Here is a 17248-nt window from a genome sequence, read left to right on the forward strand (position 1 = left end):
CTTTCATTTTCTCCTTGGAATGTCTTATCACCTGAGATACACCCAAACTAACTGACAAGCCCATGCAGCGACGCCTAACCCATTCTCTTCACTGCTGGGTATTTTCTCTAGGTGTCTACCTTATGCCATGTTGCTTTATATAGAGCAATCATTACTCTTACTAACATTATAGCTTTTACTTATGTGAATTACTTCATGTAACCCTAAAACAGTCCTGTGAAGTAGGCATCCTAACCCCATTTTACAAAACAGAAAACCAAGGTACATGGAGCTTGAGTGACTTAGCCAAGGTCACTAAAGCTGATGAAGAGTAGAATCAAAACCAGAATGAAATGTCTGATTAATGCACTTATTTTCCTGTGCTTTATGAAAACTAAAAGCCAGGAAGAAGGGAGATATGCTCAACTCTGAAGGAATCCAAATTCTAAAGCTAACCGAATATTTTAAATGGTATGTTATTTACCCTTCAACCTATGAATGAACCATCCTTCTTGAAGTAATTCCTGCAAGATCTGAGCTGTCCTTTTTTTTTCCTCTGCATTCACTTCAACTCTGCGAGACACAAACACACACACACACACACACACACACACACACACATCAATTACCCAAGATCCAGGAACTTCCTCTCTTTAGCTCAGCAGCTGAGATCTGTTATAAATCATTTCAGTGGAGGAACTGAGGCAGATTTCTGGAAGAAATCGCAGACATTTTTTAAACCCTTGGGGGCTGGTCCGCTGTTCTTGTACCACAGTCCCACTGCATATGACCGATTAGCCCACTAACCACATCCCAACTCAATTCTATTTTGGCTCTACTGATGAGACACCACTGAATGAGCAGAAAGGTCTGAGAGGTGCTTTCAAGTCTAGATTAGATTTTATGGGACAGGAGAGAGAAACTGAGGCTCTTGACTAAAACCAGATTTTTTCATTCACCCTCCTTCCTTGGGTCTGAGGATGCTGGATTATCAACACAATGCTGAAAAGCATTTAAATTCCTTGATTCTGTGAACATTCCTGGGGGAAAAAAAAATCATTTAAAATAGCAAGACTCAAGAAAAAGAAAAACCTTCTCACCTGCCATTTCAGATATTTTAAAAATGGGAATAGAAAAATCACACGCCTTTTCCCAAGGTTCTAGTGCCTGGGCCACACTGTCTCCCATCTGCCAGTGTCTCCACACACATGGATAAACAGTATGGGACACACGAGTAAGGAAATGCACATTCTAACTTAAACTTCCTCTCTTCCTCTAATAATTTAAAAATAAGATGTAACAGCTTGGATTTTAAATATTTAATCTGGCAAATATAGGAAAAAAAATCATGAACTACAATGTCATATTTGGCAAAGAAAAATTTGGTAGGATAAAAATATCTGTGTTTTAACATTTTAGAAGGCATTTCCAATATTTTAAAAATAAAATTATTTCACTGCTTCGGAAGAGAACAGAGGTAAAATTCTCTATTTTTGCATAGGAGGGTTTCATAAAGACGGGGAAAAAAATTTAATATTCGTTGAAATAAACATTGAATTTCACATGCTGGCAAATGTCCCCAAAGAAAGAAAAACTTCAAATTTACTAATGGTTCACTAATGTTTTGAAATATAGCCATCTAAGTCATAAGAATAGGTCTCCCCTAAAACTATAAGATGGACTATATAAAGTTAAAACATGACTCTCAGTTCTTAAAAATTTGTTCTAATCCTACATGTTTAGCATACAGCTTTTTCCAATGCCAGACAAGTTTAAGAGGTGAAGTTTCAAAGTCAGTCATTTTAGGACCTACACTAACCCAAAGCATGACTAAGTTTACCAGTTTTACCCTATATAGTGACAATAAAGTATTTTTATTGTAACAGCTGAAAATGTTGAAAAGTAATTATTAAGGAAACCATAAATATAAAAAGCTGAAAAGCCAACCTCGGAAGAGAGGGGGTAGGTAAATGGTGATATGAATAATCATAAAACACGAAAACTGAACATCTAAGCAGAAGGAATTCAAATTTCTCTAAATGCCCAAAGATCCCCCACTTCCTGGAGCAATGAGGGCTGCAAATTTGTTCCCATCGCTCTCAGCAGACAAAAGAAAGTCACTTCTACAGCTAGACCATGTCAAACAGAAGACGTGGCTGCTGCGGAGGGACGCCTGGAATCCACTGGGGTGTAAAGTCAGGGCTGGGGCTTTTTGTCAGCTATTACCATAAAAGAATAAGAGGAAACAGTGACATTACTACACAATAGAAAGGTCAAACAGCTTGCAGCCATTTCATGACCCAGACAAGTCAAGGTCAAAGGATTCAGGTAGCAACTTAGCCAGGGCATAAGTTACAGCACAAATGAATTGTTTTAACACATCAGCTTTGGTCAATTAAACCTAACAAGGCAAGTTGCATCACGTAGCAGGGTTCCTGACACCAAGGCCAGAAGCTGAGACCGACCTCATAAAACAAGGCTTTTAACATAGCATAGCAAATTTAAGGTAATCCATCCAGAAACTGCAGATGTCAGAATAATAAAATACAAGTTGTCCTAAGCAGGAACATTTTTCACACTTTAGAATTCACTAATAGAGGGGCATAGACTTCATATTGACATACTCGTGTTATTAACATGGACATAAATGTAATCCCCTACTCACATGAATTACAGAATATACCCTATTTCAAATAACCATCCTAACATCTGTGCCCATGATCAGATTTTTGTCCTAAGCTCTACCATTCCCTGTTAACAACAGTAACTTTCTCCATGTACTTTTTTACAATATGAGTTTTGAAAAACTGAAGCTTAAAATAAAAAGTCTTCAGCTTCATGCTGCATCAGTATAGTAGTGTCACAACATGAACTGATGGTTATTAAATGCTTTTGTGCAGTTTTGTTGGAGACACAGGTATTATATAATTCAACTCAATACTATTTACTGAATTTTCTACTTTGAGACATGGAGTTGAAGCTAACCTGAATTTTAAAAATTCCAATATATTTAAGGAATTTTTTCTCAAAGGCAATTCTTATTTTCCTTTTTTGTGCTTGTTTAAACAAATCCCATTTTCAACTGATTTGTTCTTCATCCATAACTTACTACATGCTCTGAACTGCCTTAAAATGGGATTCTGAAAATAAACAACCTCCAGGCAACTCTCAGCTAGTAAAATTACTTCATCCATCACCCCATATTTTCAATTATATAGTCTTTATTCAGAGTTCTTTAATTCATCTGTGATTCATCAATGCTATCCTGTTTAAACTATCATCATAAACAGTGAGAATATGTGTATCTAACTGTTTTATTATATACAATATATTTATGTGCAAGAATAATTTGCATTCCACTCTTAGAACATTGCTTGATATAAATTTCTGAAGATTTTTTTTTCTTGTATGTGTGGCCTTCAATTCAGCCTCAAGGTCTTTTCACCTCATTGGTTAACTGGTGGTCATTTATTCCAATTTTCTGAATAATATAACAACCAAAATGCCCAAGCATTCAAGTCCCATTAGCCTCACATCCTGTAACATCCAGTCTAACACAAACTAATCCCACAGACTCCTTCCTCCAAGACACGCACTTAGCGTTCGCAAGTTCTCTGCAGGGCAGTGATTTATTCTCTATGCTAAATCCCAACAACAGAATTCAGTGAAATTAACCACATCACATCATTAGAGTTCAAGGACCCAAGAATGTATTTTAAAATGAGATGACACACCACATTGCCGGAGAAAAAGTGAGCTTGAAGAGGAAGCTCCCCTCTGGCTCTGCTTGGCGTAGAGGAGTGCTACCGAACGCGCGTTTCCCATCACATAACCACTAGTTCTCTGAGATTTCTAAAATTATTCCTCTGACACAAGGATGGAAGGAAGAAAGGCTGGAAAACTTTGCATTGAACACAACATCAACTGATCATTTTCTCTGTCACAGCAAACAGACTAACAGACTCCTCGAGTGTCACAAGTCAAACTTTCCTCAACTTCAAACTAGAAAATCCACTCTTTCATCAGCTGAAGAGACGCTTCCACCCAAAGTCAGTTTCAGACCCAGGGATCACCCTTGCCTTTGCCTATCTTTTTCAGGTATGTAGGAATTCCCTATTTTAAGGAGCATCTCATAGGCTATTTCCACTCTCTAAAAACCTTAACCTTCCAACAAAGCAGTAATGAGCCCTCAGATTATAAAGTCGGTTAGCATGTAAGCCACTGAGATGACAGAAAACTTATCTCAACTTTTAACAGCTCCAGATAATTCTGGCTCAGCTTCTCATTGAGTCCCTCCCTCTTCAGGGGCTGAAATTCCAACTGGTCGGCAGGGATGGCAAGAGTCAGAGTGTCATAAAAACAGTTTCTTAAGCCCATTGGTCTAGTTTTTCAGTTCAATCGAGCAGAATGAAAGTTTATGAGGAGACAGACATTACCAGGTAGATATCTTGGATTGTTGTTCCAAATTATAGTGCCAAACTTAAGAGGAAAAAGTTAATGGTGGATTAAAACTTTAATTTCCTTTTGGCAGTTCCCTCGTAAATTCCAAATTTAGGGAAGAATGAGAAAGTAAATAAAAAACCCTATGAAATCTATAGTACACCTATGGGTGGACAGACCTCTCAGACACCACTTATAAAACAGAAACTTTCAAGAACTGAAGCCTGAAGCCAAGGTTTCCTTCAGTGGCTCCTGCCCAGCTGGGCCCATAGGCACTCATTCTTTATCTGTTAGGGAGCACCCTCTGGAAGACCTAACCATCATCTCCTGTTATTGCACTGTTTCAAATAACCAGTATTCCTGAAAAATGAACACCATTTTGGTTCCTTTGCATATGGAGTTATTTTCCCACCCAAGAAGCAGAGTGCACTAAATCTAAAAATCTAAACACATAATCTAGTTGAATATTTTTTTTTATTACAAGATATGCAGTGCTGTGTATATGGTGAGAAGGAATAAGGTGGGGAGAGACACCTAAAGCTGTCGACAGGGTATTTTATTGATCTTTGCTGCCTCCAGAAACTGGATGGTCATCTACTTTTTAAATACCTGAAAATCATAATTTATACAACAAATATCATACCTCTCTCTCCCTCCCTCCATTTCTTTCTCTATTTCTCTCTCTCTCCCCTTTCCCTTTGAAAAGTGAGATCATATGAACAGCAATGCAAGAGCTTAGTTTGCCACATCAGAACACAGATGCCAAGCTTTCCCAGCTGGCAACTGGGGCCTCAGAGTTTAACTCTTGAACTGTCCAGCAAAACTGTCTTAGGGTGGGAACATCATGGCCAAGAGGGCGAACTTCTGGCCTCTCGGATTGTGTTTTCTCCTTATCAGCGAGAAAATTGCTAAGTATCTTATCTTACAATATGTGTTCCCACAAAGGTCTCATTAAGCCTAGGAGCAAGACATGCCAGTAAGAGCCCTTCTTTATCTGGCGAATTGTGCGAGAGCCAGAATGCAAACAAACGTGCACAGAGTTCATGAGTTCAGTCAAGGACAGGATTCTAGATGCGAAAACTTAACAGGGTTCCCCTAAATCAAACATGCATACAAACGTCATGCTTTCTGAGCATTTCACAATGTAAGCACACCGAATCATCCTGGAGAGCAGCCTCATGTTAACAAATTATGAAAGCTTCATTTTCCCTGTAGTGGGAAATATCTGCAAATGAAGCAAAATTTATTAAAATGGTAAAATATGCTGTCAACTTGCAAGCAATTATCTACTTAAGCTTTTCATTTAAAAAATAACAATTGTTACCCCAAAGAATTCTAAAAGTCAGTAACTGAGGGAGGAAGACAATTGTTAGCATTAGCTTCCTCTCTAATAATATGTGACAACCCGGAAGGATTCTATTTCAAACACAATAATAATGATTACAACTCCCCCTGTAAACAAGTCACATTTTTTCACAACTTCAAAATGTACGTTGATTATCATATCATTTACCAATAAAACAACAGAAGTTGCCATCCACAATTTTAAGGATTCCACCAAGCTAAAACAGAAACTCTTCTCTCATGAGAGCCATAAGGTTCCGGGCACCTCTCTAGCACTCCAAAACATGTTTAACAGGAGTGCAAAGTACAGTTCAAAAATTAGTCAGGCTGAGTTGCAACTCGAATCTGGCAAATTCATGACAACAGTTACTCTCTCTTGAGATCTCGAAACTTCTTTCTTCAAAGCTCTTCCCTCAGAGAAAGCCCAGCCCACCTTGCCCACCCCTCCCTGCCTTTTTCCCCTTCAGACAGGACACAGACTGGCTACTCAAGGCTTCCACAGGCCAGACTTCCTTCTGTGCAGCCTGCTAATCCTTCTGATTAATTAATGAGATAAATATGGTTAACTGGAAACCAATGTTCAGGCAAACTATCCGGGAAACTTCAACCAAAATTATTTTGGCCTTTTTGTTGGTCTTCCTGGTGTCATGTTTCCTCACGAAGGTTCTCTCATTTCTTATTTTTTTTTTTTTTTTAGCATTTACACTGTTACACATTACTACTTACTACACATAACTAGAAAAAAAAAACAAATGTCCTCTCAATGGCTTACGATAAAATTTGGAAGTGTAGAAACTGAAGGAACTAGAAATTGCCTAAGAAATAAGCAGTGATGTGACTGCCACAGTCAGTCCTAGCAAGTGCATTCCATGTCACTGCAGCCAGCTAGCCCTCCACACCCTTCCCAGAGCACACAGGGCATCCTACAGTACACTTCTGTCCCGAGAAGGTGTCCTGTGCAAGGCCTGCCTGGTTTTTGGTTTTTTTTTTTTGGTTGTTGTTTTTTTTGCTTTGCTTTCAAGAAGGCAATAACAAAGACAATATGGGGAATAGGTAGCACCTGCCCAAGAATCACTGGACATCTTTAATATCTTGGGAAAAACAGAGGACACGTTAGAGCTTTTTTTCTTTCATCGGTCATCATCTTAAAAAGAAAAAAAGGAAACCGAAAAAAATAAAAATAAAAGGAAGGGTTTTCTATCAGCTAAGGTTTGCTGCAGCAAACAAGCAAGCAGCTTTCATTCAGGGATTGTCAAAAACTTTCCAGTGTGCCCACTGCAATGCGGATGCCAACCAACGAATCAAAGGCATTCAGCAACTAGACAAAGAGGGTCTGATGCCAACCTCGGTGCCACTGGCAACCGTTATTGGCATCCAGCACAGTGTCTGCCTTTTTTTTCCCCCTCGCCTGGCACTTCACAAACAAAATGGCGGTTCTTGTAGCAACGAAACAGCCGAAGCGCAGCCCTCTGAATCAATACCGTCAAATGATTTTATGGATTTAAATGCAGGGACTCCCACATGATGTGTGTATTTTAGGTAAAGTGGGGGTAGCATCATTTAATAAATGACTATATTGAATATGACTCTTTCCTAAACATAGAGCAATAGAAAAATGGACTAAATTGCGGTCAACCAGACTCTAGGCACAGGAGAGGCTGAATAACAAAGAGATTTCGCTTTAAAGGAAATCCTGCCTTGCGGCCATGGGATGCAAAAGTCTAATGAACTATATATCAGAAATGATTTCAAAATGCATACATTCTCCCCAAAACTGTATCAGATGCAGATGTAGCACTATAGCTTGTGTCAAAGCTCTAGTAACTCTTTCCACATTTCAAAAAAAAAGATGAGGCTGAAGCTGCTGGGCATGAAAAAAAAATAAATAAAAGTGTGGGTTGAACCAAAAGAGAAAGAGGGAAAAAGCATAGGAAGTTGGTCAACAATGAACTTTATTATTTGCTGGTCTTTATTTCATTCTCCAGAAGATATGCAGTTTGTGATCTTGTGTAAATAACCAAGAGGACTATTGACATTTCTAGATCTGGAAATTGTCAATATATTGTAACATCACTCCACACTGCAATGCGGATGCCAACTAACAAATCACAGGCATCCTGAGCTAAACAAAGAGGGTCCGATGCCAATCCTGGTGCCAGTGGCAACCATCTTTGGCATTCTCTCTGTTCTTTCTCATGTTTTCCTCCCAGTCGTTTAGAAGTGGGGAAAGAAAGAAAAAAGGGGGGAAAGGTAATTCTGTTGCTCATTCTTTGCAAACATTACATTTTTCCTTTCTGAATTTTCTCTTGTGTTTTTCTTTATACTTCTTTACCTGATTAATAAAATAGACTTAAGTGGGTTTCCATGCACTTAGAGGAGAAGTAAAAAGTCACGATGGGAGATATGCAGCTCTCTGATTGACTACAGATTAGTTTTTTAAAATGCCCTCTTCAACCAACCGCACCACAAAAATATGTAATTAATCTACATTTGACCAAAGGAAAAAATTTTTAAAAGGGAAAACACAGAAGCATCTTGATGTGACTTTTTCAAAGAATGCGCCATCAGATATTATAAAGATATGATGTATTCACAAGTAACAGAAGATATAAATTAGGTGCGCAGTGTAAGATAATGAAAGGTTTTCAAAATGAGACTCAAAACAACAACAAAATGAATTTTTTATCTGAAAATGTGGTCTCCAAGAGTTACTTAAAACTTTATGACTATCACGACCGATGGTTTAATGCAGAAGGCATTTATGCATTTTTTCTTTCTTCAATCTATCTTCCCAGATCCAAAGGATATGTTCTTTATTGTCAGTTCATCAACTAAGACAGTTGGCCGCCTGCCCCAGGAGTGAGTGTACATGTGTGCACACCTCAAGGAACAGCCTTCAAGCAAGTTAAAATGCAAGCAGCAGTGAGGTGCCTGCAAATCTTCTCTCCCTGCACTAAAAAGTTACATAACCCACTTTCTAAAACTTTACTTCCAGCCTTGACTTTCATGACAGAGTTACAACACATTTACAGTCAATCCAACACATATATACGGCCCACCTTATAATGTCACCTCTTAGACAGCTGTCAATCAAATTAAGTGTCATGTGCTAATGAGTTTTTATTTTAGGACACACAGGGAAAAAACACTTTTTTCCCCAAACCATCATTACTTCAACTTTACCTTTTAAACATATAGAAATAGTATATGCAGTCTTTTATTTAAAAAAAGAATATTTCCAAATATATGATCTCAAGCACCATTATTTAAAATCAAACTAGAAATGTTTAGCTAACTTTTAAGCATATCTCTAAAACTATACCAAGGAAATGTAAAGAAAAAAAACCACATAATAATACCTAGATTTCTGAGTCAAAAGTAACTCTGATATTTTATATTTTGGGATGATGAAGTTCATACAATTGACTATATCCCACACTTACATAACAAACATCAGATAACCATCTGCCACCTGGCTATCTGCAGGCCACTTTCCCTACCACCTGGCCAAGTTAAGAAATGTACCACCAACTATGGTAGATTAAACTACAGTCCACTTTCAGTAGATTTTTTTTTAATGTTTTACTATGGACTGTTGCTAATACAAGCACATCAATAAATATCGATAAATTTATTTGAAGTAAAGAAATTCTCACCTCCTTAAAGAAAATGTATTAAGAAAAATAAAAATAATAAACATATTTCATGAACCCAGAAAACACTCAGCAAAAAATATCACCTATTTTTAAATTATTCAGGCAACATTCACCCCACTCTCTTTATCAAGGATTTTTTAAAATAGGTATGGTATGCGGTTTCTACATTCTTTTTGAGATTTATTTTAAACCAGCGTAACCAGTCTACTTTCTGTTTTTGTTCTCTAAGGAGAGCTGCGACTTCTCTCCTTGGTAAGTTTCACGAATTTACATTCAAGTAAACGGACAGTATTAAGTGTTCCCAAATCACTCTGGGAGAATATTAGAACATAAATTATTTAAACAAGACCTATAATCCGTTTAATCTACAGCGAATATTACACAATCAAAAGTAGGTGTTGACAGAAATATTTAAATTAAATAAATCTAAGTCTGCATAAGATATACTTTCTGATACTGGCTATCTTAAGCATTCTGTAATAGGAAATGTTCATTCTATTTTTCAGTGCAGTAGCACTAGATTCGTGAACAAAGTTCATCTACCTCGTTAGGAAGCTAATACAAAGACTGTTAAAGAACAGTTTGACTATTCATAAATCAAGTTACATTTTCAAACTGGCAAAAGATGACTAGATGTAAAGAATGTAGCCGAGGACAAAGAGCAAAGTGTAATCAACTATAGTCTTCAGATTATTCTGTGTCTTTGAAAAGGTGTATTATTTCAAAGACATCTGAAAACGCATCTCTTTGTGGTCTTTAAATATCCACGCCTATCCAGGTAGGAAAGCTCCATGTGTATTTCCATGGCTTGCACACGGCAGTGGACAAGCGAGTGGAGGAACAGGGGCATGCCACTCTCCCCAGATCAGGTGAACAAGAGACCTAGGGGCCTCCAGGACCATCTAACCCAAGCCAGGTGCTCTGTGCGTGGGGTCTGCGGGCAATGTGTGCCGGGCTAGAAGAAAGAACAATCTGCTCCTACCTTGCTCCTGCACGTAGTATGCCAAAAACAAATCAAGCTCCTTAACTGATACTGTGATATGATGTGGCTGGACACAAAGTGCTGGGTTTGTGCAATGTGGGGATTTCATGAGCCGCTCTCCATCGGTACTTTCCAAGGGGATGCCTTTGAACAGGATCACCATGACTAGATCCAGACGCCAGACTTTGTCTGCCTGTCGCAGGCAGTCGATTCTCCTAATCTTACCCTTCTGGTCAGGATTGGATAAGACACAGCACGGGTGCTTCTTGCCAGTCACGGTGAGCACAAAGTCCTCTCGGTACTCCTGGCGGATATCTTTGCGCAGTTTGGCCAGGAGCCTGGATGCCCACTTCTGTTTGATTTCAGGCTTTTCGCTGAGAAGCTCATCTTTGACTGCTCTTTCTTCATCTTTTGACATTCGCTTCTCGTGCTTTTTAAAGTACTTGCGTTTCCGAGCCTGCAGGTTGAACCAAGTATAGGCGATTGCACGGACGTGTGGAAGTAGTGCCTCGATGAATGGGTGAAATTCATCCTGTGGAAGATGAGGGGGAAAAACAAGACATACACGGTCAGTTTAGTTTGGTAAAGGCTCCAAACCATCAGACCACAACCCATTCCCAATTCAGTACCAGAAGTTACATATAAAAATAACATTCTTTTCTTATTTAAAATTATCAAAATAGCAGGACCAGAAGAAAATAAAGTATGCCAAGCTGCCCCTTTTCCACCAAGACTCACAGGTTGATTCTCCCTCCTAAAAAAAAAAAAAAAAAAAGGAATAAAGATTCATGTTTGTATTTCCACTCTGGCCCCATCCCCCTCATTCCCACCATGCATCCTATATTCTTTAAAACGTAAGCAACCAAGGTGCTTGGCACCTAATTCAATATTTAAATATTTACTTGACCAACTAACACTAAGCAGTACCATTTTACAAAGAACACAGTGAGTTTTTTTTTTTTAATCGGAGCAGAGCTGTTCAGAAGGCAGGAGCGATGGCACAGTTCATTTCTCTTCTCTGTGGCACAGAAACACAAAGCATATAGATGCTCAGTGTAATGCCACACAGTTCCCGCTTTTGGAGCATGCTCTCAGCAAGAGGCTGCTGGTGGCACAAAGAGCATGCGCCATTAAACTTGATCCATTTTCTTATCAAACGTCCAACATTCCAACACTGAAACAGCACCATTCCAGGAGTGGTAACTAGAGAAACTGGTATACGGTGAGGGAAAGTGGGCAAAGGACACAGCTTGTCGTATCAGTGTCCTGAACAGAAGGTTTCCATACTTGGAGCAGCATATTCCCTCCCTCCACCAGCAACACTAGCCCCCAACACACACATACACACACACACACACAAAAATACACGCATGCACGCTCTTACTCTCTCACAGATCCACAGACACACTCTTGCATTTTTAAATAAAAGTTTCTAAAGTTTAAAACAGAATTGACTCAGATGTTCTTCCAGCAGCTCTTCCTATAGAATCTGAAGCCCCACTGAGTCAGTTAATTTGTTTAACCGATCACATGAGTATGGCAATTATTCTAAAACCCTTAAAAATCAATCTGAGGTGAACAATGAAAAATGGCAACTTGGCACCAACTTTACATTCTTTGTGTCTCTGCATGCGGTGGCAGGGTGACACCAGGAGTGCACTGCAGGTCACTCCCTGCTTTTGTGGAATCAATACAATTCATTTGCTACACTTCTGAATTCTCGGACAGGGCTGTGGGTGCACATATGCATGGGCTTGTGAATCTGCACGTGGAGAGATCCCGTCTAGTGAATTAAGTGGTTCACCTTAGGCTCCTGCGTCTTTCCTGCCTGTTTCATCCAAGCCTTTTGTAAGGCAGACAGGCAGCTAGGAGTGGCAGATAATCTGCACCTACAGTTATTTCAAGCTACTTCCCAAAGCAGTCAGTGTTTCATTACTTCCTGCCATAGGTAGAACCTGTCTCCTAAGCTCCGGCCTATTACTGTTCCGAGAAAGAGCTTAACATCCAGGGCGTGCACACTGTAAGTGGGCAGTGAGGCCAGATCTGAAACAAATGAGAACTTCCACCACGGCCACTTTTCTCGTGACTGTATCGTCACCTCAACCGCAAAATAACTTTCTCTAATGACTTATATCCCAAGTTAGAATTGACAGCCTAGTACTGGTCACCCTGAACTATATGGAATAAATTCTATCTAATCAGCAGTCTGATGAATTCCATCAGGTAAAAATGATGAAAGTATCATGAATGACTCTAACAAAGAAGATGCCCCCAAACTCCCATAGAGTTACGAATTCATTTTCAAGATCATATTCAGTTTCAATGTTAAAGATTGCGGCATGTTCGCAGTCTATAGTTCGGATCCAGAAGAGTTATACATCCCATCCGATCAATAATGCAATTTTCAAGTGTTTTAACATATTGCCGTGAAATGTTCCGAGAGCAGGATCAGCCTAAATCAAAATTTTATAACAATACAGAATGTGGATGATTACATCACAGCATGAGGCATAACCAAATGCCATAGAGGAAATCATTAAACCGATCAGTAGTTTCCAGCAGAGACTTGAACAATTCAGTTACTATGCGAGCACATTAAACTAGGCCATGGAAAGAGTTAAACCACAATCTGTTCTTTGTGTGGGAAGGCAGCCCTGCTCACAGCAACCACAGCCCATGATAAGACCTCCCTATCTCCATACACTTTCTGATGCCATGCTTTCAGCGTTCACTGTAACTACAAAAACTTTGTTTATCTCCCTTAGAAATATATGCAAGAGGAAACCCTGCTCGAGGAAATGTGGACTCATGCTTTGGGAACTCACTTCCTATAATCTAACTTCTCCTATGATTTATTGATATGATTTAAAAACCCACATATATACTCACAAACTAAAACCTTGAAATCATAAAGAGTACATGCGATGGGAAGAGCTTTGTCTCACTCACTTTACCCTTGCAGTATTATTTTATTTATTTTATTTTAAAATGCAGTATTATTTTAACAGATATTAAGCAACGTGGTAACTCTCAAGTACTTTTATCCTTAAGTACTATGTTCAGTAACATTTCATTTTCTTATAAAGACTTCAAATATAACTTTGATTACATTTGTTTGAGTTTCTAATCGTCTATCATGTAATAGATTTCAAAATCTTAACAACTTATTTTAAACAATCAAAATGCAACACCGAGGGCTTAAATTTAGAATTTCTTAGCAAACGCACATAAAACACTGCTTTTTTAAGGTTGCCTTTAGCTTGTTGCCAATGCTGCCAAGTAATGTTTTAAAACATAGTTTTTTTCTTTTGATAAATAGAAGCAGCAAACTTTCTGAGTCCACAGTTGCCTTACAAATATCTTTCAGGGCTTTACTATTATGCGAATTCCTTTCAAGTAAAACGCTTACTTCTGACACGAAGATATCCTCAAAAAATGGTAAGTAGAGTTTTTCAATAAGTCACATGTATTTTTGTATTAACATGACTAAAGTACCATCTCCCAAGTATGATTGTTTTCTAACGCTGAGTTGTAATATATCTGTAGTGATTCTGCATGGCATCTATATGAAGCATAGTAACTTGTCTTCATCAAAAAAATGATTAAGGTATTCAAATGTCCTAATTAATAGGTTATCACAATAACACTATAAACAACTATGAAAATTGTTTTTTTAAGAAAGCAAAGCATTTAAATAAGCTAATATCTAATGTCTCTATGCTAAGGTAATAGGCCACCTTGCTCTTGCAGAATTTTTATTAAAACACATTGGCATTCAGTAATTCTTTCTCTTTTCACACTTCCTTTTTTAAACTAAACTGATAAAATAAACAACCTAGTTACAAATTTCAAATATAAAAGTAAATAGTCATAATTCCACTGGAAATATTTATTTTTCTTCACAAAACAGTGGTCTCCATGAAAGGGATGGAAAATTAGACCAATATAGAGGTAGAAGAGTAAATACTAGATGTTCTTGGAGCACTGCTATTTAACAATAAACCATTTTTATAAATGTACCTTCAGAACCTGAAAAATAGTGAAATAAAAAAAATTCAATACAATCATTCCAAGTGAAAGTTACATTATTAAGGGTTTACATTATTTTTAGCAAAAGCAAATACAAAATCCTATATGATGCTTAATTTTCTTTTTACATCTGATTCATACTGATGTAAAAATACAGATTTATATCCATATACTGATAATTTTGAATAACACTTTGATAAATATCAACCATAGCCTCTTTTGAAACTTCTTTCTAAAGCCTAGATATCTTATAGCAACAACGAAAGCACTTTGCAAAGTTTTCAATCAATTAAGAATGTTTCTCTATTTTGTATTTACATAATCCTAAAAAATGTTTTGCTACAGCTATTTTTATTAAGTTCCTGTAATACAAAACTAAACTACTGGTCTGATATCAAAATAGCATTGTCAATACTACTTCTGCAACACCTTACACTATCTATAAAGTCACACAGATATTAAAGGGAGAATTTTAAAGCTAAAATTTTTCTTCTAATCTAGGCCTTAAATCCCCAAAACAGTTTCAATATGTCAACCTAGATTTACATTATTAAAACAGTAGAGAATATCAGTCATCATGAATTAGTGTTGGTAAGTATGTATCCCTGAATACTAATAGGACAGTCGAATGACTACACTGTACATGCTCCTAATATTCCATATGTCACGATGCTACAATATTATTTTTAACTTACACAAATTTAGATAAAGCTAGTGACTTTTCGATTCATATCTAGAGGAAACCAAACATGCAATGTAATCGCTAGCAATGTTTCTGAAAAGTCGATGCTGGCAATATGAACCAATACAGAAAAACAATCATTCACAGGTGAGAGCAAGTAGTGCAGCACTTTGCATGTGAAAAGCTTACCTCAATTTGTTTTATTTGAACTATGCTTCAATAATGTAAAAATAATATCAAATGGATGTGGTTTACCAGAAAGAGGAAAAAATCCTGCTGATGGGTAATATGAAAGGTAACTTTTGCAACTGAAGGCAATTCGTTATACCTGAAACAGTTTCATCACCATATTTACTGGCCATTATTCACAGCCTTAAAAATACAAATAGGTCAGCAACTCATCTTTTCCAGTTTTGTTAAATTAAAGTGCATGTTTATTTGCTGAAAATAGCCATATCTAAGTTAATCACACTCAGATGCCAAACAAAATATAAACAATAAAAAATGTGTCAGCCAAAAAGCTACAGGACTGTATCCAATCACTGAATAAGCCTTATCATTGTTTTCATCTTCATTCACAATTTATGAATGCCTCAGTCCTTTTGAATCACAATGGCTTCTAATTGTCATACAATTGAAATCTTAATCATTTGTCCATTACAAAAACGCATCATCATGATACTGGATTTTTTAAAACTTGTAACACACCTAAAACTAGGGGACACTTCTTGAACTATTTATAGTTTTTAAGCCAATGTCAAAGAAAATGGTTATCAATTACTAATCGTGGCATAGCCTCCTAAAAGCTGCAGTCAACTCTCCCACACCTTTAGAGGTTTAAAATACTGCTTCAAATAACAACTCTAGGCTAAGATATTTAGTTAGTTCGTCAGTTGCTTAGTTAGCCGGGCAGCGATGAAAGCCGCCCCCAGGTAAGTCTGTTCCGTCTCTCCACTTTTCCATTTGACCGATCGGTTTAAAATTATGTAAATTGTGTTCCTGTAAAAGTATAAAGCCAATATTTTATTTCATAACACTGTACCTGAAATCTTAGGACAATTTTCAAAGTGAATTTTTGAAAATGACCTTACTTTTCCAGCATTACTTTCTAACCTACGCCCCAATATCGTCAAATGAACAGGTCTCCACAAAATGAACATGTTTTAAAAGTCCTTTAACTTTCATCCCGACCAACTAACTAGAGTCCACGTCTAGATCGCCTTTGTGGCATGATCACTGGTAAACCTCAAAGTGCGGATTGCGATGGACTAGAGTTTCAGATCCCCAAATTAAGCAAAGGAATAGTCCCCGGACCACAACCTTCGACTTGCTTCGTCTCCCGCCCACTGCCTACAGCGGAGTCCAGAGGCGCCCACAAGGACTCCTACTGGAGTCCCTTCGCCCAAGTTCACTGCTTGTTTATTAAGGCTCAGTTCCCCCCCCCCCCGCCCCCCAAAGCTTCTCTAAAGCCGGAGTCCACCTCAGCGCGCAAGCAACCAAAACAGGCAGCAGACACCCTGGGCAGGGGCGCAGCAAGCACTCCAGGGGCTGCAGGCGGGCTAGCTCTCGCGGGCCCGGGCCCTGCCCATCCCTGGCGGCCTCGCCCGGCCCAGCCGCTCTGGCAGCACGCGGGCACCCGCTCTCCGTGCCCAGTGTGCCGGGCTGGGCGCGCATGGTGATTGTGAGCTAGGGGCCGCTCGCCGGCTGTGGTGCCGCCCTGCAAACCCCGCCGCAACTCCGGACCACTTCTGCTGCTGGGTTACCGGGGTGTGCGGAGGTTAACTAAAACCATTAGTTGTCCGCGGACGAGAGCAACAAAACAAAGGCATTTCGGGCTAAAGAGAAAGCTCGAGAGAGCAACTGAGACATGTACCTGAGTGAGACAGATGGGAGAATACATCATGACTTCGCCTTAAAACGCACTTTCCCGGAGATGCCCAAGAAAATCTTCGAGAAGCAAGAATTTCATCTATTCATTTTACAGTCATCTGAGCCCCGCGATGCGATCAATCAGGACAGGGCTCTGCGCTGGATCACCGCAACTTCACAACAAACCCAGTCCTCCTTAAATAGCCAAAGATTCAAGTTCACTCGGCGTGCTAGATTTCCCGGGGTGAAATCCAATCTACACTTTTA

The 17248-nt window shown here is 38.6% G+C and overlaps 1 protein-coding gene across 1 annotated transcript in view; it reads right to left on the minus strand.

The window, feature by feature from the left end:
* The window catches only part of NFIB (nuclear factor I B), a gene marked incomplete at its 3' end in the record, with an annotated part of 222746 nt that extends 205731 nt beyond the window's left edge, over positions 1 to 17015 (minus strand). Inside the window, 2 exon segments of the mRNA NM_001267879.1 lie at positions 10627 to 10933; positions 16986 to 17015. Of these exon segments, the coding sequence (NP_001254808.1) occupies positions 10627 to 10933; positions 16986 to 17015 (337 nt within the window).
* Between the last annotated feature and the right edge of the window lie 233 nt (positions 17016 to 17248).

Source organism: Ovis aries, chromosome 2 (genome assembly GCF_016772045.2).
Source record: "Ovis aries strain OAR_USU_Benz2616 breed Rambouillet chromosome 2, ARS-UI_Ramb_v3.0, whole genome shotgun sequence".
Classification (NCBI taxonomy): domain Eukaryota; kingdom Metazoa; phylum Chordata; class Mammalia; order Artiodactyla; family Bovidae; genus Ovis; species Ovis aries.